Source organism: Halichoeres trimaculatus, unplaced genomic scaffold, assembly GCF_033239565.1.
Source record: "Halichoeres trimaculatus isolate MK-OKI-2021-1 unplaced genomic scaffold, fHalTri1.1 fHalTri1_scaffold_15, whole genome shotgun sequence".
Classification (NCBI taxonomy): Eukaryota; Metazoa; Chordata; class Actinopteri; order Labriformes; family Labridae; genus Halichoeres; species Halichoeres trimaculatus.
Genome location: NW_027437193.1, coordinates 15,209,967 through 15,233,487, shown reverse-complemented (window position 1 = coordinate 15,233,487; position 23,521 = coordinate 15,209,967). Strand labels below are relative to the sequence as shown.

At 41.4% G+C, this 23,521-nt stretch overlaps 1 protein-coding gene across 1 annotated transcript in view; it reads right to left on the bottom strand.

Annotated features, from left to right (window-relative positions):
* The window catches only part of cdh2 (cadherin 2, type 1, N-cadherin (neuronal)), a 67,009-nt gene that overhangs the window by 5,146 nt on the left and 38,342 nt on the right, over positions 1–23,521 (bottom strand). The window contains exons 3-14 of the mRNA XM_074687736.1: positions 20,141–20,361; positions 14,841–15,008; positions 13,767–13,922; positions 11,146–11,290; positions 10,675–10,847; positions 9,399–9,536; positions 8,729–8,914; positions 8,036–8,289; positions 7,130–7,272; positions 5,823–6,056; positions 3,199–3,432; positions 2,823–2,962 (exon numbers count right to left, since the gene is read on the bottom strand). Of these exons, the coding sequence (XP_074543837.1) occupies positions 2,823–2,962; positions 3,199–3,432; positions 5,823–6,056; positions 7,130–7,272; positions 8,036–8,289; positions 8,729–8,914; positions 9,399–9,536; positions 10,675–10,847; positions 11,146–11,290; positions 13,767–13,922; positions 14,841–15,008; positions 20,141–20,361 (2,192 nt within the window). The remainder of the gene's footprint in view (positions 1–2,822; positions 2,963–3,198; positions 3,433–5,822; positions 6,057–7,129; positions 7,273–8,035; positions 8,290–8,728; positions 8,915–9,398; positions 9,537–10,674; positions 10,848–11,145; positions 11,291–13,766; positions 13,923–14,840; positions 15,009–20,140; positions 20,362–23,521) is intronic.

Below are 23,521 nucleotides of genomic sequence, written 5' to 3'. Positions count from 1 at the left end.
GTGCACAAAAACTCCTCGGTTTGCTATTATCTCGACATCATTTTTTTCTGTGTCTGTGCCGTGCTGCCTGATCAGCTGTCTGCTTTTGATGAAATGAGTGCCTCACAAACCAATACAAGCCAAGGCATGGCAGCAGCAACTAAAATCATAAACTCTGGGAGCGTCCAATGGTCTGACACTTCAATTTCCTCCCCAGCGGGAGATAGGGAGAACACAGAGGTGGGCATTATAAAGACCACATCGCTGGGAGAGAAAGGGACATTTTTTACCCAACACTGACTCTCCTGATTCCGCAGACAAGACCATTTTCTCCTGGCGCCCTGCCTTCCTCTGCGCCACTCAAAATGGAAGCTTGTTTTCTCACAATAAATTGCTGCACCAGCTTGTTTGCCTTTGAGGGGCCTTACATATGTTTCATTTCTCAAAATGTTCTGGACAACAAGTTTGTGCAGTTTGTGAAAGTGAGGATTTGAATGCACAAGTGATTGACTCCCTCCTGCCTAATCGCTGGCTGATGTGAGTAATGGCCTTCCCGTCTTATTGTTGCCTCAGACAGACAGATTCTTGTACCAAAGCAGATGTCTATCTCTAAATGACATCAGCTCACCAATTACGAGTCTCCTAGGCTAATTTGGCACTCTGCCGGGTCAGACCGGGGTCTCCTGCTCATTTCTGCTTTACCTAAGCCTCCGCAGTGCTTCAGCCAGCAGCAAGACAATTGCCCATTAGGAATAATAGTGCCTTTTTTATGAAATGGTTCTGTTCTGCTAACAAGGGGTCATTAGGACAATTGAATTTGTGTCTGTGTGTGCCTGATCAGTGAAGGGCGACACAGAGATGTGACTTTATTGATGCCTATGGCGCTGCATTTCCAGAGCTTGTTTGTGTGTGTGTGTAAGCAGGGACCAGTTCCAGTTGGGGAAGCACTTCCAATATTTCCAGAGCTGAATGGATCACAATGTGTTCATCCTATTAATTCCAAATTTCTAATTCCAGCACTTTTTCAGGGAAAACAAACATTTCTCGTTTAGACAGAGAACAGTTTTACCCCTCATTGAGATGTGTGTATCCTGAAGCAGCATAACCAGCAGACTATCATTTGAAAGAATGCACTGTAAGTGTGTATAAAGCTTGCAGAAAGAGTGTAGGGGGTCCTCTTTTCCTTACAATGCTTCAGTTCCACAGAAGCTGCTTCTATGCTGCAAACTGTAGATGTGACCTGAATGTTTTACACAACAAAGACAGCAGCTCCTCTTGAGGCATCCTTTCAGTCTTAAAACATGGTGCAACTCCATGGTATAGAGGGCTGAGTAATGGCCCACATTTTATTGTACTTGTGCGACTATGATGAAAGTAAAACATGGCCAAATCATCTTTTCTGGCTGAATAAAGTCAGGGAAAGTTTTCAATACAGCCCGACCGATATGGGATTTTTGGGGCCGATGCTGATACCAATACTGGGGGCAAAAAAAAGCAGATATCCAATATATCGGCCAATATCCAATATATCGGCTGATGTATATAAAAAATTCAGTGATATACACAGGATATATACTGTATATGAACACAAATTATTATAATACCCATATGATTAAAGACAGAGACAGAACACTATTAGAATAAAACAAGGAACTTAGACTATAAAACTGTCAACATAAGAGCTGTAGTTTAAACCAATGATAAATAAGAACAAGCTGTAAACACAATAATCAAAAAAAGGAGTCAAACTGTAAACACCTTAAATAAATAAGTCAAACTTTAGACAAAGCAAGTATAAAAAAAATAAAAAATGGAAACACACAATGAGCAACTTAAACAACGTTAAAACGCTGTACTATAGTCTTACATTACATTAGAGGTAGACCGATATATCGGCCGGCCGATATATCGGGCCGATATTTGGACATTTGTCTCTATCGGCCATCGGCCGTAGTTTCTTTTAAAAAGCCAATTTTTGATCCATTGAATAAAATGACGCAATTTTTGATCAGGCACACCTCAAACTTGTGGAATCACTTGGATACATTACATACTTTTGTTCAAATTATATTAATAAGTTTAAATTTCTTTTTTGACATTTTAAGAAGAGTGTGAATGTTTACTACTGCTTGTTACATTGTGTGTTTACTCAGACAAAATCTTTCATTGTTTTGAAAGCTGAATAAATGTTCAGAGGACTGGACACGACTTGTAGTAATAGATTTCTTTTAGTTGCTCAGAAATTGCTGCGTTTCACAAAAATGTGATAAATATATATTTATTTAACAATCAGCCTGAATATCAAATTGGAAAAATCAGCTATGCATATCGGCATTGGCTGCCCAAATTTGGAAAGCATCGGCATCGGCCCCCAAAAAACCCATATCGGTCGACCTCTACATTACATAATGGTGGACAGAGGGGGCGGGCACTCGGGCAGTGTGCAGCCCAACACACAGAAAAACAGGAGCAGGAACGACAGAATCTCTGTGGAGCAAAAATTTTTAAAATCGGCGACATTTTGGCCGATGTCGATTGATCGGTGACAGGCATAATCGGCCTGATTAATCGGTCGGGCTCTATTTTTTAATGCTTCAATGATCAAATTAGCTGTATAACAGTTTATCTTTCTTGGTTTAAATTATCCTGAAATCTGATTGGTGCTCACAGGAAGACGACATTTCACTCCAACTGCACACCAAGAGAAGCACAACCACCCCTCTCCATCTCCATCCCCTCCAAAAAACATGATATTAAAAAAAAATCATGGGTTGTGCTACAAAGTAGACATAGAAATACAGTATTGGAGCCCTTATGCAGTACACTATCTGTATTAGTCTCACCTGGTCTTCCTCTCCTCCACCCTCTTCATCGTACTTGAGAATGTTGTCTCTCACATCATCCTCTGGATCAATGAGCAGCTGCTTGGCCTGACGTTCTTTATCGCGGCGCTTCATCCACACGACAAACATGAGCACGAGAACTAAAGGACAGACAGAGAAAAATCTCATGTTACGAAAATAAATTAATAAACGGCATATTTTCATACAAGCGTAATCGGATCCCATGTTTTAGAGCTTGGCTGAGGGCCTGATCGAGGCTATCTTTTTGGTAATCCTACAGTAATCTAGCGCTACCTCGGATCATGTTTAGCTGTCTTTATAATCCCTGTGTGTGATCGTGTGATGAGCTGTATGAAAGAGACAGCGAGACACTCACTGAGGAGGATGATGATGCAGAGGAGTATGGAGATGATGGCACCAGTGCCCAGACCGGCAGCCATGATGTGCTGCTGGTCAGTGCAGTCTCCATTGATGTCACACTGGCACACTTTAATCCGCAGATAGGAGGTGTTGGACATGGGCAGGTTGCCTGAGTCTGTGATTATGATGGGGAGCTCGTAGATGCCGCTTTCAAGGAAGCCAATCTTCAGGCTCATCTGAGCATAGTCACCTGAGAGGAAAAGAGGAGAAAAGATCCATAACCCATCTTCGTCAGAGCTAATACATATTTTCAGTCACTTGTTCAAAAATAAAATCACATGTTCCCTTTGCAGAGGTGTCTTTTGTAAAGGAGGATTAATTCAAATCTCTGAACAGTCGTTTGTAAAGACGGTGTTCACAGCTTGGTTACACTCAAATTACCACAAATATGCAGCGTGAATTCATACCTGGAAGTTGCATCAGCATATCTAATCCAAAACATGGTCAGGATTTAGATTTGGAGCTTATAAACCCACTGAATACCTTTTGATAATGCTGCTTAGGCTAAATTCCCAGCAGCTGTAATCCAAATGCCATTATCCTATTAAGATATATTCACTGCTCTCATCTCACACTGTCTAACAGCTAACTCACAACAAATTATTTTCTTCTACTCATATTTTTGGATCAAATTACCATAAACAATTATGGACTGTTTGGTTATGTTAAAATAATATTAGTCTGTCTGCCCCGGCTCTACCTGACCTCTCTGCAATCAGAGTTTTTGGCAGTTTTCTTTCTAATTATTACACACCAGTAATTTAGTTGCTGAAAATCGTCTTCTCCTCTTTAATTAGCCAATAACTGATACAAATTGAGATGTATTCAGGCCAAAAAATAGCTGCTACACTGTGGGAAGCAGTATTGTGGTATTTGACTTGAACTCAAGTGCTGATGACTCAAGAGTTGGACTTGGAAGATGGAGAGGGCTCTGATTTCTGTACTGACAAAGAATTTTATTGTGATAAGTACAAAGATACTGAAGAAGCCGCCCTTAGAGAAGCGCAAGGTTCTTTTTCAAAGGTCTTCCCAAAAACACAAGCCAGAGCAATGTAGCGTATGTAACATGTAAAAGACACATCAAGGAGAAGACGGAGACAAACTTAAAGTTTGAGTAAAGAAGTCAGTTGTCATAGTTAGCTTACACAGGGTTCCTACAGCTCAACCCAGGTTCAATTCAAGACTTTGTAAGACTTTTTTAAGGTCGTTTGAAATAAAATTTAAGACCAACTCAACAACGAACAATTGAAACAAAGAAAACAAACAAATAAAAACATCTCATAAATTACCTGGCAATTTTATCCCCACGTTTTTTTAAAAAATAAAACATCTCTTTTTACCTTCTTTTTGACCCCATTTTTACAAATTCATGCCTATTTGAACATGTGTTTTGAAATCTAATATCAAATGTGATTCCCAATTTTGCTGCCATAATAATTTTTCCTAAGCCACTTTTGGATTTTTTGCCATTTTTTTTTTTTGCAATTTCATACCTATTTTGCACCTACATATTAACCTTTTTCTACTTTCATACCATTTTTACCCATTTTTTACTATTTCATGCCTATTTTTTTTACCTCAATATAAACACTTATTTCCCACTTTTGGACCATTTTTACATTTTTTAAACCCAATTTTACAACTTTATGCCTATTTTGCAGCAATTCATCTTTTTTCGGCCACTGTCAGAACCATTTTTGGAATTTTTACATGGTTTTTGAAATTTAATTGAAAACTTAATTCCCAATACTGCTGCCACAATCAATTTTTTTAGGCCACTTTTGGATTTTTTTTGCCAATTTTTCCCAATTTATTTCTATCTCCTGGCACTGTAGGTAAAACCAATACATGTGTCTGCTCTAAAAGACCCTGGTGCAACCACATCACCGTTATGTTAGTTCTGCCATTGTGATTATGCGATGTTGCCGTGAGAGTAAACCGGTGAATTATTTTTGAAAAATAGATAAATGTTGCTAAATATTTTTTTAGTTCAATCCAACATAAATCTTACTGATGTGTTCACATTTTTAAGACTTTTGAAAATTGGATTTAAGACATTTTAATGCCAGTTAAGGCCTTATTTTTAGAATAATTAATTTAATGCCTTTTAAGACTTTTCAAGAATCCGCAGGAACCCTGTTACATGAACTGTTAATAACATTACAGTAGGCAAGCTAATGCTTATTTTAGCCAATAAAATGAATGAACCACGAGGTCAAAGATATGAAGTGACCTGCAGTGACCCTCCTGCTGCAGAAACAATGAGTGTGTCTCCATATTGAAAGAGGCCCTGTGTGTACACACTGCTCTTTTTCTTCATTGATAATTTAGATCTCCTGACATGCTGACAGAATAAGTCAGAATCTACACATCCACAAGGTCCCACACAGTCAGTTCAAGTTCAGATTCATTCAGAGTGAAACAGTGCCCCTGCTCTAAATAATTTATATGGATAAAGTTGAACCCACTCAGCCGTAAACACAGACAACTCATAGCTGGACAGACTTGAGGCTTAATCACTCAATCACCACACAGGTATACAGATAAGCACACTACATGATAATGGTAACCATGTCTCACCACTGATTCGAGTGATGGTCCAGTTTCTCCTCACATCAGACGGCCGGTGGGCTAACTCAAAGGCAAACGGCCCAGCATTGGGGTTCAGGTCTCCATCCAGCGCTGTAATGTTGATGGCGTTTGGTTCTGGCTTTTCACATATCTCTGCCTCCTGGGGGAACACCTTGGGAGCGTTGTCGTTGATATCCAGCAGGTAGATCTGGAGAGTACCTGTGCCACTCGCTGCAGGTACACCTGCACAAGCAATTTAATGACACACACTTCACTGAGCTGATACATATTTATGAGAGAAGGGATTTTTATAAATCTACATATGGATAGGAATATACTAAAGAAATGCCATCCACAGGTTTGCATCCATTACGCCACAGTTGACAGAGAAAAGTAAAGTATGGAGTTTTTTATTGGAGTCTTGTGTTATAATGAGACACTCTAAACAGCTATTTACTGGAGTGGGAGAAGACCCATCCAAACTGCATACTGATCTAAGAATCTAATCTCAAGTGAGGAGGAAGACAGAAAGAGGGAGATATCAGAACATTTGTGTGTGTGTGCAAGTGTGTGTATGTGTGTGAAGAACGTCTTCCTGACGAAGGACACGGGATGGGAATACTAAAGCAGACAAACAGAGCCCACTGTCGCTGCTCTCAGGCACCTCTATGTATTCACTCAGCTAAGAGGCTTTTTTATCATTCAGGCCACGCTCAAAGGAGCTAGTCATCCAATCCTGACCCATTAATGCTGAGAAACCTCTTTATTGGTGGAGTTTTTAAGCCTATTGGCCTAAGCTATGCTCCACAGAACAGGGTAAACCTGAACAGAGGTAAATCCCACCAGTGCAGGGAAGAGGTGAATATATCCACATGCTGGATGGTTCTGGGATTGCTAGCCCATTAACCTTCTACTAAGGTGGTCACCATCGCAGACACGCCAAGTGCCCGGTACAAGGTTGACCTTCAGGCATGGAGGATACCTTTTGTGGCTGTAACTGAGATACTTTTTTTTTCACCAGATAAGGAAAGTTAGAGCTCTTTTCCCTCTGAAAAAAAAAAACAAAACATCACAGAGGTAGTAAAAGTGGTTCCAGCTTGAGACTGACCTTTGAGAGGAAGCCTGTATCAGACTTCCACTCTGCTTCCTTCTGAAAGGTGGCATTATCTTCTCCTGAATGCTCTGACAATAATAGCTTGCAATGGAGTGCTTGTGTAACAGCACAGCTAAAACACCTAGACCATGTAACCAGTGCATCGCAGGAGCTCGACAAGATATTTTTGGAAACTGCAGTGCCACTAAAAACGGTTACATACCGTTGTCAGTAGCCAGGAATGTTGCATTGTACAAACTGTTCTTCACAAAGGGCGACTCTCGGTCCAAGATGGCAATTGTTGTGATACGGCCAGTGTTTGGGTCGATCCTCAGCCAGTTGGCTGGATCTGAGAGTTTGGAGTATCTGTGAAAAGAAGAGAAAAAAAGCTTAACTCAGCGATTCATAATCCTTCGTTTTCACTTAAGCTGAATTTCAAGACAGTGCTTATCTCAGAGTTCTCTTAAACCAGCAGTGATAAAGTTTAATAAGGCTTAATTTTGTTGTGCGCAGTGGAAAATCTCTGCCTTTCTCTTTTTCCGGCCTGGCATATTTTCCTCCTCAAGATGCTTTTGTTTCTATTTGTTTACACAGAATAAATATTTTAGACATCCCGCATTTTACATAATTATTCTAACTTTTGCGCAACAGCCTCACAGGGGAGACCAAAACCAGCTTGTTGTTATCAGGAGCTCAAACTAATTTGTAGGACAAACCGTGGAATTACAAAGCTAGCTCATTTCACACAGACCGTTTTCAGGCAGATAAACACTTCCACGGCCAAACAGCTGTGAGGCAAGACGTCTGATGATGGGAAGAAAGAAAAGAAGTGGGGCTCGTTCTGAAACAATGAAGTAGAGATATACTTGCTGCATAGATTTAATTTAGCAGGAGTGATGCAGCAATTCATCAAAATCATATCATGACTGTTTTTCACATACAATCCAGGATGTCTACTTATTTGCGACTAATATTTCAGCTTGATGTATGTTTAAACATCTGAGCTGGAAGCTTAGTGAGACAGATTTTGGAGGATATAAACCAAAATTTAGAGGCTGGAGAAATTTTCCACTTCTGTGATAGGACTTCACTCCTGTAACGGTTCAAAGAACTGCACAGTAAATCCTACCTGATGCTTTGCTGCATGAAGCGATCAGGATCCTGTGCAGTGAAGGTGGTCAGCGTCGACTCAGGCATCATTCCCTCCTCTAGTTTGATAAGTTTGGGGTTTGGCTCGAAGTACGGACTTTCGTTGACATCTACTACTCTGATGGAGACGGTGGCTGTGGACTGGCGAGGAGAGTGTATGCCTCTGGCCAGGGGAACCTCATTCCTTGCTTCCACTGTCAGCACATACGTCCGACTGGTTTCATAGTCAATGGGCTGGAAAGCGTTGAGAAAGTACAAAGGAGTGAGTCACACATCTAATGTGGCATAAATTCAACAAAGGCAAATCACATCATGTTGTTAGTAACATGAAACCGATGAGTCTTATTGTGGGAGCTCACAATGAAGAGTGGGGCGAGATAAAAAGACATTTTCAGCAACACAGGATTGTAATTCTGTCAGTACAAGACTTATGAAGTTGTTCTACACATGACGCAACTGTCCTCCAAACATCTCAACAAGACAGGTTAATTGCTAACGTCTCATTTTAATTAACAGGAGGAAAATATTTTCTATGGCCTCTTTCTTTTTATCAGACTTTGTGTAGTAAACAGATATTTGCTTTGATAACTCTATCTGACCCCCTCAGTAGGGCATCAGTACATCAACAATGCACCTCGGATAATAAGGGAGGAGTTTGGAAAGCAAGTCTTACCTTGACAACCGTTACCAGGCCCTCGTTAGTGCTGGGATCAGTGGGTACGGAAAACCTGCCGGTGGGGTCGCCCCCGGTGATTTTGTAGACTGCAGCCCATGCCGGCGTGTTGGGCTGGTCCTTGTCAGTCACCGACAGGTTGGCCACAATGACATTCACACGGTTTTCAGGCACCTCACCGAAAAACTGCATGAATAAACCATGAATGCAGAGAACAGCGAGCTGTTAGTGATACTGCTGTGGCAGCGGAAAACACTCCGAGCCCTGCCTCGCACAGCACAGCAGGACCAATCTCGGGTAAATAGACATCTGAGGTAACTTATCATGTCGTCATGGTCATCTCATTCCCTGTCCTCCCCTGATAGCACAACAGTGGCATTACAAATTCCAGTGACTCGCAAACACAGTAAGTGGCTCTCTCATTCGGGCCGACATCCCCACAGTTGCATGTGTCAACATTTGGAGGGGGATGTAACACTCCACGCATGGCTGGCTACTTGTATATCTGTATGGCTTCAGAAATGCTGGGCCAGCAGAACTAGGTAAGTGAGCAGAAGTGACGCTTGAGTGCACATTTCCACAGACAGTGATGTGAAACAGGGGTCCATGTGGTGCTTTCCTTTTGCGCAGATTGCTGTGTTGATGTCTCAGATGAGACTTTGTTTCTTACCGTCTCAGCAGTAAACTCTGGTGGATTGTCATTTATGTCAGTGACTCGGATGACAGCAGTGGCTGTGTTGGAGAGGCCGTACATCGGGTTGCCCTCCATGTCAGTGGCCTGGATGATCAGAGTGTACTGAGGCACTTTCTGTAGGGAAAAGGAAAAGAGGGAAAAGGAAAGTTCAGTAAACAGTCGCTAAGTTTCTCTCACGATTTCTGGAGCTGTGTTTAAGTTTTGATTCCCTCTCTGTGCAGAGAGTTAATCTGTTACACTCAGGTTATTAAAAACACTTCAAGAATAATTATTGTGGACTGGAATGTTGTATTAAAGCACACAAGACTTTACAAGAGTCCTTTTTGAAACAAGCTGTTCATTTAAAGCACAAAAATCTCAGTTTGTTCAACAAAAAAAATGCCTCTTACTTAATATGAGTAATGGCGTTTTCATATGTATGTGATTTACTCCATAGGGGATGCTGGTTTGCATGTGCATGTATAAAACTTGCAACTATGCTATGTGCACACTCATAAAGCTAACAAATGACTCTTTTCACATTAAAAGCCACTCTGGTGACGGACCAGTTGCTGGGTAATGAGTGTAGGGCAAATTACTTTCATGGTGGCAACTGGCGGACATAAAACTGTGGCCCCAAGGCGGAAGTGATTGAGCAGCCACCTAGCCAGATTGCCCTCACTAGAATTGCACCAACCTGCCTCAGCTTTCTATTTCATTCTGTGTTTTTTTTTTCCGACAGCTGTGCGATCCAATTAAATGACAAATAGTTGCATTTACAGGGTAGGGGGGAATGGGAGGAAGAAAATGCAACTAAAGCAACTGCTTTAGAGGCATAGAGACAACAAAAAAAAAGGCGTGAATGAAGAAATGAAGACATTTAGCTGCTCAGTGATGCAGGATGCCTCCTTGTAAGAGTAAATAAGTGTGACACATCTGAGTCCATTTCTGCTTCTCATTTAGTTAGTAATCAGAAAAATTCACGTTGGTTCATTAGGTCTCAGACAGTCTGGATGAAAGCAAATACACTCAAGCTGTGTTTTGTTCCCTCATTTTAAAAGGCACAGCCCGTTTGTATAAACACAGAAAATAAATATGTTCAACAAGCAGATAGTTAACAAAATTGGAAGGTTTATTAGCAAAAAGTTCCACCTAAATACTGATTAAATTATAATGCAGAACTCTAGGTTAGGAAAGAAAAAGTCAGGAAAACGAAAAAGGAGTAGAAAGAATGAAGTGAAGACACAGAGAGGGAGAAGATGGGAAACCTCACCTCTCTGTCCAGGCCTGCAGCCACCGTGATGATGCCTCCAGTCTTATTGTTGATGGTGTACATGTTCGAGGTGGGACTCTCTGGGTTCTGAGAGAGGATCTTGTAGCGAAGCATCCCGTTTGCTGTTTTAGGGTCGTCTTTGTCAACAGATGTGACTGTCATTACAAAGGTTCCTGTGAGAGACATAAAATACAAATATGTATGCGCGATCTCTCTTTGTGTTTATTTCTGCAAAGGAAGTTAAAAGACGTTTAAAGACGAGTGAACTGTGCTCTGTTATCCAATGCTCTTTTTTTGTGGGAAAAAAAAAACTACTGATAGCTGTGATACAGCAGAGTCAAACGTAAAGTGGGCGCTGCAGGAAAGCCGTCAGTGCTGTTTGATCTGTTAACACACATCAGCGTGTGGAGCCGCCGGCTTAGACTTCAGCCGATCAGCTGCTCATACAGTGTGATGCTGGGGTTTTATTACCTGGCTTGGAACCCTCTGGAACAGTGCCGTTCCAGATCTGATGAGTGAACTCGGGTCTGTTGTCGTTCATGTCGATCACATTGATCACAATGTCAATAGGGTTTTCTACCTGGTTGCCGTTCAGGTCCACTGCATGAGCCCTCAGCTGCAGGAAACACAAACACATCTGGACTGTAGAGTTGTTCAAGCACAACTGTGTAAACAACACTCAGGACAAAGCACAACTCAATGTCACCCTTTTAACGACTGTGATGATTAACCTCACTAACCACAATCAGTTTCATGATTTTGACTACAGTGTTTCCTCTAACATTATATAGGGGGGAGGCCCACTATCTTAACAGAGGCACCTGCCTCCCCTGGAAGTCGGGTTAATTTTATTTTCCATATCGCGCTAGATCACAACAGAAGTAATTTAGAGATACCGCCAATAAATCAGCTTTACCCTGTTATTTATTTAATTTTTTAACATAAAAGACTAGAAACCCTTATTTTATTTATGTAATTTACATGACAGGATGCTATTTAAACATAATTTGGTTCACATTTTTTCTAGTGCTCTTTCGCACAAGGTGAAGTTCTGCCCCAAAGCCCCAAGGCATTTACACACACAAACAAGCACATTCCGTATAGTGGACAGAGAGCTGGGAAAACCACCACAAGAAACATCTCCTGGCGCATTCTCTGTGAACTTGTAAAACTTTCTGATTTCTCTATGAAGATAGCTGTCTTCACAAACTTTAGAAGAACTAGTGATTTCTATGTCAGCTCTTCTACTGAAAATTAAAGAAAAGCAGTAAAGACCTGAGTCCAAAACACAATTGTGTCACATTGAAAATGATACAGGGACTAATCACTAGCACAGTCCATAGAAAATTATTGAATAGAACTTTAATCATAAGGACTTATGACCTTACAAGTGAAAGTGAACTGTAACCTCTGACCATTGCTAAAAACCTTTTACTCTTAATTCAAAAGCAAACACTTTTTAAAATCCTATCCCTCAGAACAGCATGTGACCAAGAGAGGAATTCAGATTCAAAGAACAAGGTTTTCCCACGACAAAATCAATCATGTGCAAGGCAAAAAGAGAAGCGAATGACTGGATTTAGTCGGGTACCTGCTCGAGTCGACAACACAAGCCTTTTAGCTGCACTTTGTGGGGGTCTTTTGAAACAGATATTCAGAAGTGTTGCCTACACCAGGTCAGCAAAGGTTCAGTTCTGTTTTACCAAAAACAACAACTCTAGTCGGCAGCATATTCTTTTACACTTCAAATGCATCTTTTATGCATATAAACAAATGCAAGGTCAGTGCTTCAAACAGGATTTCAACTCAGTGATATATCCACATTTTGATCCCACCAGTTCATGCTCAAAGTTCATTTGAGGTATGTTTTATGTGTGAATTGCTGACAGGCTGTGTTACTGTCAGTAAAAGCACTTTTTTCAGTACTGTAGTTCAATTGTAAATGGTAATCTCAAGCATCAGCATCATACTGTAACAAAACGACATTGAACTGCAGCTTCAATGCTTTCATTAACAGTTAATATCAAGCTCATAATTAAGTCCTTTCAGCCCTCTGTAAAAGTGAGAGATCACATAAGTCGGTGATGAGTAAGTTGAGGTGTATAGATTTATTTTACTAGTTCATTCTTAACCGAATTCACTGATATGTGCTGAAAAGGTAAACTGTATAATTGAGAGACCATTCCCATGCGAGCATAGAACTGTTAATGAGAAAAGCAGCCATGAAGGAAGCACAGTTTATCATTATACATCTAATGCACTGAAAAACATCAAGCCAAATCCTTTAAATTCTCAGACGGATCAGTCAGATTTCCTGGGAGACCCCAGTCTGCATAGTGTCTGAGGAGACTGTGTGGGCAACACATGACTCTGAAGCACATGCTGACAGGCTGGAACAAACAGCACAACCACTGAGAGGCCATTTCTTTTGATGAGGAACAGAAACATGATGGACAAAGTTGTAATTGAGTCGTATCTGACTGAAAATATTCTATTTTCATATGAAGTGGTGAAAAAGAAAAAAAGATTGCTTTACAAAGAAAACGCTTAAATTCTAAGTTTAACGCCAGAAAAACATTTCAAAACCTTTTCATCCATGGCATGTTAGCAATTATTGTGTTGCATCACCTTTTCTTTTTACCACATTTTGTGAAGGTTTAGTAACTGAGGAGACCAGTGTCTGGATTTTGAAAGTAAATGTTGTCCAGCTCTTGCCTGATAAAGAGTCTCCTTTGTTGTTCAAGTTTTTTGTTAGTTTTTCAGCATTAATGTTGCCTTCTTGGAAAAATAAACTAGATATACCATGGGCACTAATGCGTCCTCATTTCAACAGGGATATTCCCTTTTTCAGCATTACTCCTGTCCCAAATCATTAAAACGTGGTTGCATCACATCTAAAATGAGCATAATTTATTCATAAAGATATTAAATGTTTTAGTTCAACATCTGATATGTTGTCTTTGCACTAGCTTTAATTAAACATAAAGTTGAAATGATTTGCATACCATCATGATCTGTTCTATCAGCATTTTTCACAGTCTCACATCTCTTTAAAAATTGGGGTTGTGAATAAATGAAAATGTTTGACTTACATGGAAGTTGGAGATGTGCTCTCGATCCAGAGGCTTGTTGACAGAAAGCTCTCCAGAGATTGGGTCAATGATGAAGATACCTGTGGGGGGCTGGTCAGCTCCAGGGCCTGTAACACTGTATCTGAGGGACCGGTGTTTGTCGTGGTCAGACCGGATCTGTTGGTGCAAAGAGTTGTTAATATCAAAGCTAACTAGACACTAACAGAGAAAAGTTAAAGAATCTTCAATCTGAAAAAATATGGGAGTAATTTAGTAAAACTTCTTTAAAACTTAAAAAACTTACTGACTCTTTTCAGTTTACTCTCAATATTAGTTTATTAATAGGTTAAAGAGAAGAGCCAACAAAAGGTGCACGTGTCTGTGGAGTATTGAAGTCCTGTCTTGGCTGGCCTTTCTATTCTGCCTGCCATGTAAGCCGAGACTGTGTGTGCCTTCACCCAGAATCCATGCTGAGCAAACAGAGCATTTCCTCATTCTGATATCATCCGCTAAAGCCCAGAAACATCCCTTCTAATATGGCCGGATTAAATATAATACATACAAATAGCATGTACAGGACTTAACACTGGGTGCGGAAGTCAGCTTAATATGCTGAAAAGGATCGAGTTCTTAGCTGTCCCCAGTATTGCTTGTCCTCTGTCAGCCACCCACACCCAGCTCTGACCACAAAATTGATGCAAATGAATCGAGCCGTGTGTGTCCTTGAGCCAAGATAAAAAAAGGAATGTAATATCTTGAGAGTCGACTGAGGAGCAATTGCGATGGTAAGCACTTCAGATTTGTTTCTGCTTCTATATAATACTAGGTTAAGTTGATACCAACTGCCCCTGAAACAGAAGATAAATAATACATTGAGGAAAAAAAAAGCTCCTGACCTTTAGCTAAGTGCTGTAAATACAAAACATTTTGCTGGAAGCCCCTAGTCTCATGTTTTTGACCCCCTGAGAGGGAGCAGAGGGCAATGGGGACATATAAGGTTGTAATACCAAGAAAAAACCACTTCCTTTGAAGTTATAAAAGTGGTGTCTGTATGTGTGTATGCTGTGCAAGTATGTGCTTGGGTGAGCTACGTACCCGGACAAGCTCTTGCGGGAATGGGCCTCTTGAGTTCTCTGGGACATTGATTGGGGGGATGACCCAGTCTCTCTTCATGCGTTTGAGTTGGCTGTCTGTATTCCGTGATGGAAATGCTATTTCCCTCAAATCCTTGGACATGACTTGAGGGATGGCACCTTCCTGGACCTGTGAAAAGGAAATCATTTAGTTCAAGTGCTGTGTAGTGATCTTATCTACGCAGTAAAATGAGTACTCTTTAAACGGCGACATTGCTCTGTGGATGGCCATCTTGGTCAGTCGGTCAACCTCTAGAGTACATAATAAGTCAACAGGCACTTCATAAATCACCTTTAAATTTTGAGCAGGCTTTCATGGACCAAAGAAGACAAGACCTCTGACTTCAGAGAGACAACAAGTTTTCTCAAACAACATCATGAGGCCCGATTTGATGATTTGAGTAAAATATCTTGATATCAAATGGATGGATGGAAGCAGATACATAGATTGAGGTGGATTTTAACATGGTTTGGTCTTGGCTCATGCACAAGCAATGACAAAAGCAAGGCAAAGGGTCCATGTTGGTGTGATGTAGAGGTGGAGCAGAGTGGAGGGTTCTGGCATCGTTTCACCTACTTCTAAGGTGCATGGGTTTGGAAAAAATTAGAGCCCGACCGATATGGGATTTTTGGGGCCGATGTCGATACCGATATTGGGGGCAAAAAGAGGCCGATATCTGATATATGCCATATATCGGCTGATATCCGATATATCGGCTGACATATGTAATAAATTTATTGATATACACAGGATAAATACTGTTTATGAACATAAATTATGACTAGCTATTGAAAAGTTCCATCTTCCATTTAATGCATGGGGCTAAACTAGATTTTAAGTAACAGTGTAGCTGCTTTCAAAACATGCAATAAATACAATTACAACACAGTACATTGAAACATTTTCAAAAATTATTTCAACCAAAACAATAACTTGTGAATTTATAAGCCCAGATTAATCCTGCATGGGGTTATGAAGTGAGACGCTGTGTAGTAGCCTTATATTAATTAACACCCAGGAGCAGGAGCGACAGAATCTCTGCGGAGCAAAAATTTTTTTATAATTGGCTACATTTTGGCCGATGTTGATTAATCGGTGACAGGCTTTAATCGGGCTCTAGAAAAAATGTCTTCAAGCAGCTACAGCAACATTTGTGGTATAAAACCTTCACTTTCAGAAATGTGTTTGTCTTAGAATAAAGAACTTCAAGCTAACAACATAACAGCATAAAGCCTTAGGTGTGTTCACATGCCAACGTGATCAAGTATGTGTAAGAGGAAACCTCACCTAGGCCTGGTAAAGTCTGGAATAATGTGAGTGTTCTGGCACAGCACAGTATGAGGCAACTGGGCCGAGTGTAAGGGCTTACTAAGGGTTCTTAAAATCATGATATTTTCCAAGAATTTTCTCTGACAGTAAGGACTAGATCCTGTAGATAAAAAGATGAAAAGCTATTCACAAAGCATCTTAAGTCCTTAAGAGAGACTCCTAAGGTGAGAACTGTTGGGAGCAGAGAGGAGGACTTTTAAGAGGCTTAAGACTTTCCAAAGCAGAGAGGAATATGAAGAAAGTTGTTGAGATAGGAGAACTGTACTTTAAACAATGGATGATGGTAAGTTAATGAAGCACTAGGAATCTATAAGAGCAAATGCAACAATGCATAATCCTGGGAAATGAAAATAAACAAGGAATTTGAAAGCTGGAAAAATGCATCAGTTAGAGCTTTTTCTTATTGATGATGTTACAAAACTAAGAGTGTGATGATAAAAAAGTGATTAAAACAACAGCATTATCAGGATCATATTTAGTGTGAGATGTTGCTTCGTAATCAGTGAAAGGGAGAACAGCAGACAGCAGATCACACTTTGTTTTTTTGATCTCAGAAGTTGCTATGAGTGAAAAAAACAAAATCAAAATGTGTTGGTTAGCAAATTCATCCTGGAAAAATACTGCTGTAGCCATCAGAACGAGGCTGTGTGGTGTTTTCATTACATAAACTTGTGATTTAAACACAATAAATGATAAGATTCTCTGATAAGACCACTGTTCCTCTGTACCAGTTATCATAAAGCCTCATAACACATCATGAGAGCTTTTGTTTTTCTTCCTGGGGATCGTGCGATAGCGGTTTTTAAAAAAATGTGTCACACCCGAGCTGAATCGTGCCTCATCTCTAAGATAAAAGTTACTGTTTTTCCCTGCTCTGAGTTCCTCTGAAAATGTTCCCGAGTACGGATCTCTCTGAGAGGATTCCCAGGCTATGTGTGAATCTGGCTCAGGATCTTAGCATTTTTGCTGTGAGCATGTTTGCACTCTCACAATAACGATATACAGTCTCAAACAAGAGCAAAAAATGCCTTATTATCATATCTATCCCACGGGAAAGAAACTCATAAACGTGACTGTGCAGCATTTGAGGTCCAATCAATAACACTAGATGCCAATAAACACACTGAAGTGACACTTCACTGCATAAAATGATATTTTAGGCTGAACGATGACCCTTTAGTCTAACAAAAGGAAATTGAAGTGGTGATAAAAGGAAACAAGCTGCCATTTTTCTCCAAAATCTAATAAGCTCCTCCAAATGTCATTTAGTACCCATTTAAATGTGTGTTCAATCAAACCACTCATTCTTTCATGACTTCCTTTGTAGCTTAAAATATCTACAGTACAACATGTGATGGTATGCCTCAAAGAGCTTTGGTGGGGCTGCTGCAAACAGCCTCACAACGCCAGTGCAGGTTTGCTTTAAATGGCAGGCCTCTTCTTATGTCCTGATAAAATGCACCCACACAGACAGACCAGCTCCCATAATGGATCTGCCATCCTCCCTCTGCTGTAATGAATGAGATTTGAAACAAAGGAGGATGGTACCTGCAAGCCAGACACTAAACACACAGATGGCTCAAATTGCCTATGCTGCTCCAGAGACTGAGGAGACTGAAGTAGTGCCAGGGAAAGTTAAAATAACCTTGAACAAAACAAGGCAGGATGGGAAACAGAAAAACAATATGTAAAATATGTCAATGTCAATGAATGATAGCTGGGATTTCAGCAGCACTATCACGTCCCTTGAAGATTGTGCTCCACTGTTGCCTCAAATCATTTGAATGTTGATTTGTTGTGAGTTATATAAAGTCTCACAATCTACTACATGTTTTTTTTTGCAAACAGAAATTAATTACCACTTTACCACCTAAAAACGTGACCCACATCCCACACTGCTCCTCAAACATCTGGGGAGCTGTCGCAGAGATTCCACTAATCATGTTTGAAATCCGATTATTCTGCTTCCACACACTGGAAATTCAGAGAGGCATGTGGACAGATAGTAAAGGGGCATGCTTCAGAAATATCTATTACCCTATTAAAATGGGTCCGAGTGAGAGCGGTAATTATTTTCAACCTGTGTCTGGAATGATGAATGGCAGGGTGGGTTTGTTCAGCCCAGCGTGCATCTATCTGCGCTGCACTAGGGGTCTGCACCTATCCCACTCTGTGAACCCCTCTCCATCTCTGGAGTCCAGGGGAATGTTTGGCTGAGTGATGGTCTGAGTGTTTGGAGGTGTGTGGGAAGGATCAGTCATGTGTGTACACACCCCTTTGGAAAAAAAGATTGTCTCGTAAATGTTTTCTCCTCACGGACTGCGGTCGAGTCGAGGTTCTAATAGAGGTGGAGATACTGAGTGAAGACACCCTCATGTTAATGAGGATATTGTTTGGTTGTCATTGATTAAAATGTTTCCCCAAGGCTGCCGCATTCATGGACTGAAAAAAAAAAAGTAATCGCTGATGTGATTAAGAGATGCGTGATGATTCATGACAATAATTATGCTGCGGGGAAGACAACCGCTCATGACCTCTTAAACGTGCAAGAGATACGGGAAAGTCAATCCCTGATTTCATTACAAACAAATCAGGGCAAACCCGAGAGCTCTCTGCAGATAGAGATCTGAGTACAGCTGCTGATGATACAGCTGATTATTTATGAACACATGGCTCACCAATGTGGGGCTCTGACTTTTATTTAAAAACTTTCTAAAAAGCCTCCTGTGACTTGTTTACCTGCATGGGAAAACTATGCATTTGCCTTTGACCGTGCGACAACAGTGACTAATGGTATCATTAAAATCACATACCTGCAGCAGTCCCTATAGTTAATGAGTGTCAGTGGGTAATGATGGTGTTTTCAAAGCCATGCAATCATTACCTGCTCAACGTTTAATTTCAGCCCAGCAGACCACTGAGCCTGCAGCACAACAAGTAACTACACATAAATGTCAGGATCAACTTTTAATCTGCGCTCGTATGAAATACAACCCTGAGACTTCCCTGGGATGATCTTCTGTGCTGCAAATCTAGAAATTGCCACTTATGAAGATTTGCTTTGATGTAAGACAGATTTGAAAAGCAAGCACACGTTGAGCTTCGTAAAACAAACATGACTGCTACATTTGCAGGTGTTCAATAAGACTCCGGGGTTTAGCTTTCGAAGTTCGCACAGCAGATTAGCTCTTACACCCCTACAGGATGGGTCAGGATAAAGAGTAGTGTACAGAGTTGTGTGTGTTAGCATTAGCCATATAAGATTAAAGGAAAAGATATTATCTAATTTATCAGGATCCCATAACCCACCATCACTGGGGTTGAAACCGCTACAATAACACCGCCTTTAGAGCTTCTTTTCATTTCCTGGTTGCGAGGCAGACGGATTGGACATGTGCAGTTCATTTTCTGTGCCGTTCCTCTGATCCCCAGCCAAGCACAATGTTGACATACGAGCACACGGTCATTCTAACTAATTGCAGATGACTGCACAACACGTCCAGTGGAACGGTTAGAGCAGCACTCCTTGGCTCAGACAGATGCTTCCTGTCTTCAGAAGCATTCAAAGAGGTGTGTCCCCTTTGGATGATAAGGCTATAACCTCACAATGACGAGGCATGCACACTGAAATCAACTTTATGAGGAGCTATTTTACATCTGTTCTTGCTACCCACTGACCGTGTTGAGTATATGTTTGTGCTGCAAGTAAATTGACACATTAAGTTTTAATTAGCAAGCATCCATCCAGTCTCCTGGAACACCTGCTACAATTTAGGGAACTAGTCATCTGTGAATGTGCACCGTGCCTAATAAGTGTAAGTTATTTGAAGCCAGGGGAGAATTGATCGTTCCACCTTTCTAAGGCAGTAACATCAGTCAGACAATCGACAAACAAGCTGAAAATCGTATGGAGGTGGTTAGGTTTCATCTACCTGCTGGCTGGAGTGTGTGGAGGGCATCAGCCTGACTTGAGTCACCCACTGCTGCTGGGTGGTGCTGTCACTGGCCTTGATCAGCAGCAGTGATGCTGGGAGTGTAGAGAGTTGAATGCTCCTGGCAGCGTAAACCACTCCATCAGCTTCTATCCGGAAGTCAGATGGGTTACTGCATTCAAACCGCACCAGACCACCTCGGCCACAGTCGAAAAACCGCACTGCAAGAGACAGAATAGATTAAGGTTAAAAAAAAAAAAAGCAACAATGGCGGAAAAAACAAGTAAATAAGCCAGAGCTAGAAAATAAAGGAAGAAGACAGACAGACACGCAGACAGACAGAAGGTCCACAAAGGTTTTCTGATTCTCCTTCGCGCTCATACATTATTCACTTCAAGCTGTGCCCCAAAGGTATTGCTGAAAACAGGTGCAGTGGAGGAGAGAGTTGGAGGGGGAGAGGAAACTAAAGAAAAAAGGGAAGTGAACCCCTTAAGGGCTATTAAAGAAGAATCCAAAAACTCAACTCATTGCCTTAAAACCAGATGTGTAAATTGCACCGTCTAAATGCTCTTCTGTGAATGGCTGGAGGAGATACAGCCGACACACAACATCTTTAATTCTACTGGAGAAGTCTTGTTTTATTTCCAGCTCAAGCCATCGCATGCTAGCTTTGTCCTCCATGACATACAGGGATGCCTTCTGCGGATGACTGCAGCTCCTCAGCTCCTCCAGAGAGCAGAAGTAAGCGCGTGTGATGTTTATTTCATCAGCATGCTCACACCGAAAACACACTGGAACTCATGCACGCACACAGAGGTTGCAGAAAGGTGGCTCATGGGGGCTTGAGTCCCACTGGTGCCTCAGTGGCAGTGGTACAACAACCAGTTCATGTTACAAGTGAGTGACAGGACAGCGCAGCCTACGTAGCTGCTACATGTAAACACAAACACACACACACACACACACTCCTCCAAGAGAAACACTGTGATCTTTTTGTGCAGCTTTATTCCCCTCCCTCCTGTTTGAAGCACACAAAAAACAGCATAAAGAGGAAGATAAAAAATTCCTTGAGGCCACAGAGATCATAACGTCACCCAGTATTGTTTGTGTGGAGGCTCTGCTGGTGCCACTCTGAATTATTCACAGAGATGTGGAATTACTTAACAAAAGCCTTGAAGGAGGGTGGCTAATTTCCCTTTGTGCTGCTTCCTCTGGGACCAAACGGTGTCTTCAGAGTGCACTTTAGGATGCACTAGATCTGTTAAGGGTCCAAAGGAAGTCATAACTTTAACCGCTAGGTGTAATTTAATAGTTTCACCAAAACACATGCAATCAATTGTCCTGAAGTGCGCCACACCCTGCGACTACTTAATCTCTCAGCGGTGACAGGGGTGAATTGAACACTTTTCTTGTTGCTTGTAACAGCAGATGTTTTCAGGTAGATGCCCTTGGTCCCAGCGCTGACAAAGACGTACGTGTTTTCCCGGTGAGCAACCACAGGCAGAGTGGCTGAAAGCAACACAGGTGCTGCAGGAAAGGGAAGAAAAATCGTCCTTATAAAAGAGAGGCTATTATCTAACGGTGAATGTAGAAACATCCCTTCTAGACTAGCATGTTGAGGTGGTCTATGGAAAGTTTGAAAAAAGCTGTGTGCTGTGTAATCAAAATGTATTTACCCCCGACTTTATCAAACCCCAAACAAGGAGAACAAATCTCCACCATTCACTTCACTCCATCACAGCTACCGCTAAAAGATTTCAACTCTGACAAAACAAGACAACAGCGTCTTTTCACTGGATGCTGAACTGCAATTCATCTAAATGTTGCTTAACAGCTCTCAAGGTGAAATAGCGTTACAAAAGAGCCAGCAGTTCCAATAATGAAGATAGAAGATGACAAGATCTTTCCTCTGTACTGGAATGCACTTGATATTGACCATCTCTTCCTGGCCGCCTTTGTTAAATTACCCTTAACCAATTAGTTTTTTCTCTCTTTGAACCTGGCAAAGCTGACATCAGATAGATGACCTTCTCTCTGTGAAGGTTTCGCCTTAAAGCCAGCAGCCTGTAAACTCAAAGCCTTCAGGCAATCACCAGACAGCCCAAGTCAGCAGATCCACAGACAGAGAGAGAATACAGAGTAAGTGTCTGTCAAAAAAAAAAAAAAAACAACTCACAATGCAGCAGAAGATGGTGCATGGGCTTTCAAACTCCACATAGAGGTTGTTTAAGTCTCACTTAGACCTTTCTTTGAGAGGCTCTGACACTTCATGTTATTCAGCAAATGTATGTGACTGACTTTTGGTTATCTGAGATTTGAAAAGCTAGCTATGGGAAGTGTTTATGGGCTGCTGAAAGATGTCAAAGTTTTAGATTCTTGTGCATTATGTCAGCAGTAGTACTTTTGCCTGTTTTGCTCTCTTTTCAGAAGCTTTCAGTCAGCACTCTGTCAATAAATGGTCAAATAAAAACAAATGTAACACAGACTTGTCTGATTTTAAGCTCATTTATACATGTAAAATGTCAATCTGGATAGTTTATTAGATCCAATTTGGAGAAGAGTTTTATGTTTTTGACTCATCGCTCATGACTACTTCAAATCATCACGAAATGACTTTAAGCTGCCGTCCATGTGTTTCCATTTCTGTCCTTCTGGCACGTTTGGCTTTACATTTTCGTGAACATGTGTAGCAGAGCACTTGACAGCAGCATTCCCCTGCCAGTTATTTCAGCCCCAATCCTCTTGTGGAGCTGTGCACCAGCTCTTTAACTTAGTCTGAAATTTGGCCATCAGGACACCTCTGAGAGGCTCTCAACAGTCAGCCCCCACGGCAATCACTGCACAAACTCCCAGCAGGCACAACCATTTCCAATGATAATGAATGAGAGCGTCCGGCGTGTGTCTCTTCATTTATCAGAAACACTCTGGTGGCTTAGAAAACCACAGAAATGTGAAGAGTGGCACCGCTTAGACCCCGGCTTCTGCAGCTTATCTTTATCTAGATGTATTGGCTCCCCAAGGTGCAGGGCCAAGAGAGGTCTTAGCTGCCCCACCCTATCAGACATGTCGTCATGGGCGCAACGATAAAGGCCCATGGTTTGGATAGAAATGCCGATGCAGCAGAGGGGGGACTGGGGGTTGGGGGTTAAAAAAAGGAGGGGGAGGGGGAGAGAAACAGGCCTGTCAGCAGAAAGGCCTGTCCAACTAATGCCTTGCACCGGGGCCCAAAATTACCTCCGACTCAATGATCCTATTCACAGCTTAGATGCCCCCCCCAACTGACAAGCAACACAAAAAACCCGGCTAACCTCTCCGTAGAGCCAGAGTGCCTCTCTATTGTCCGCTCTGTCACGTGATTACTCCAACTCAGACAGACACAAA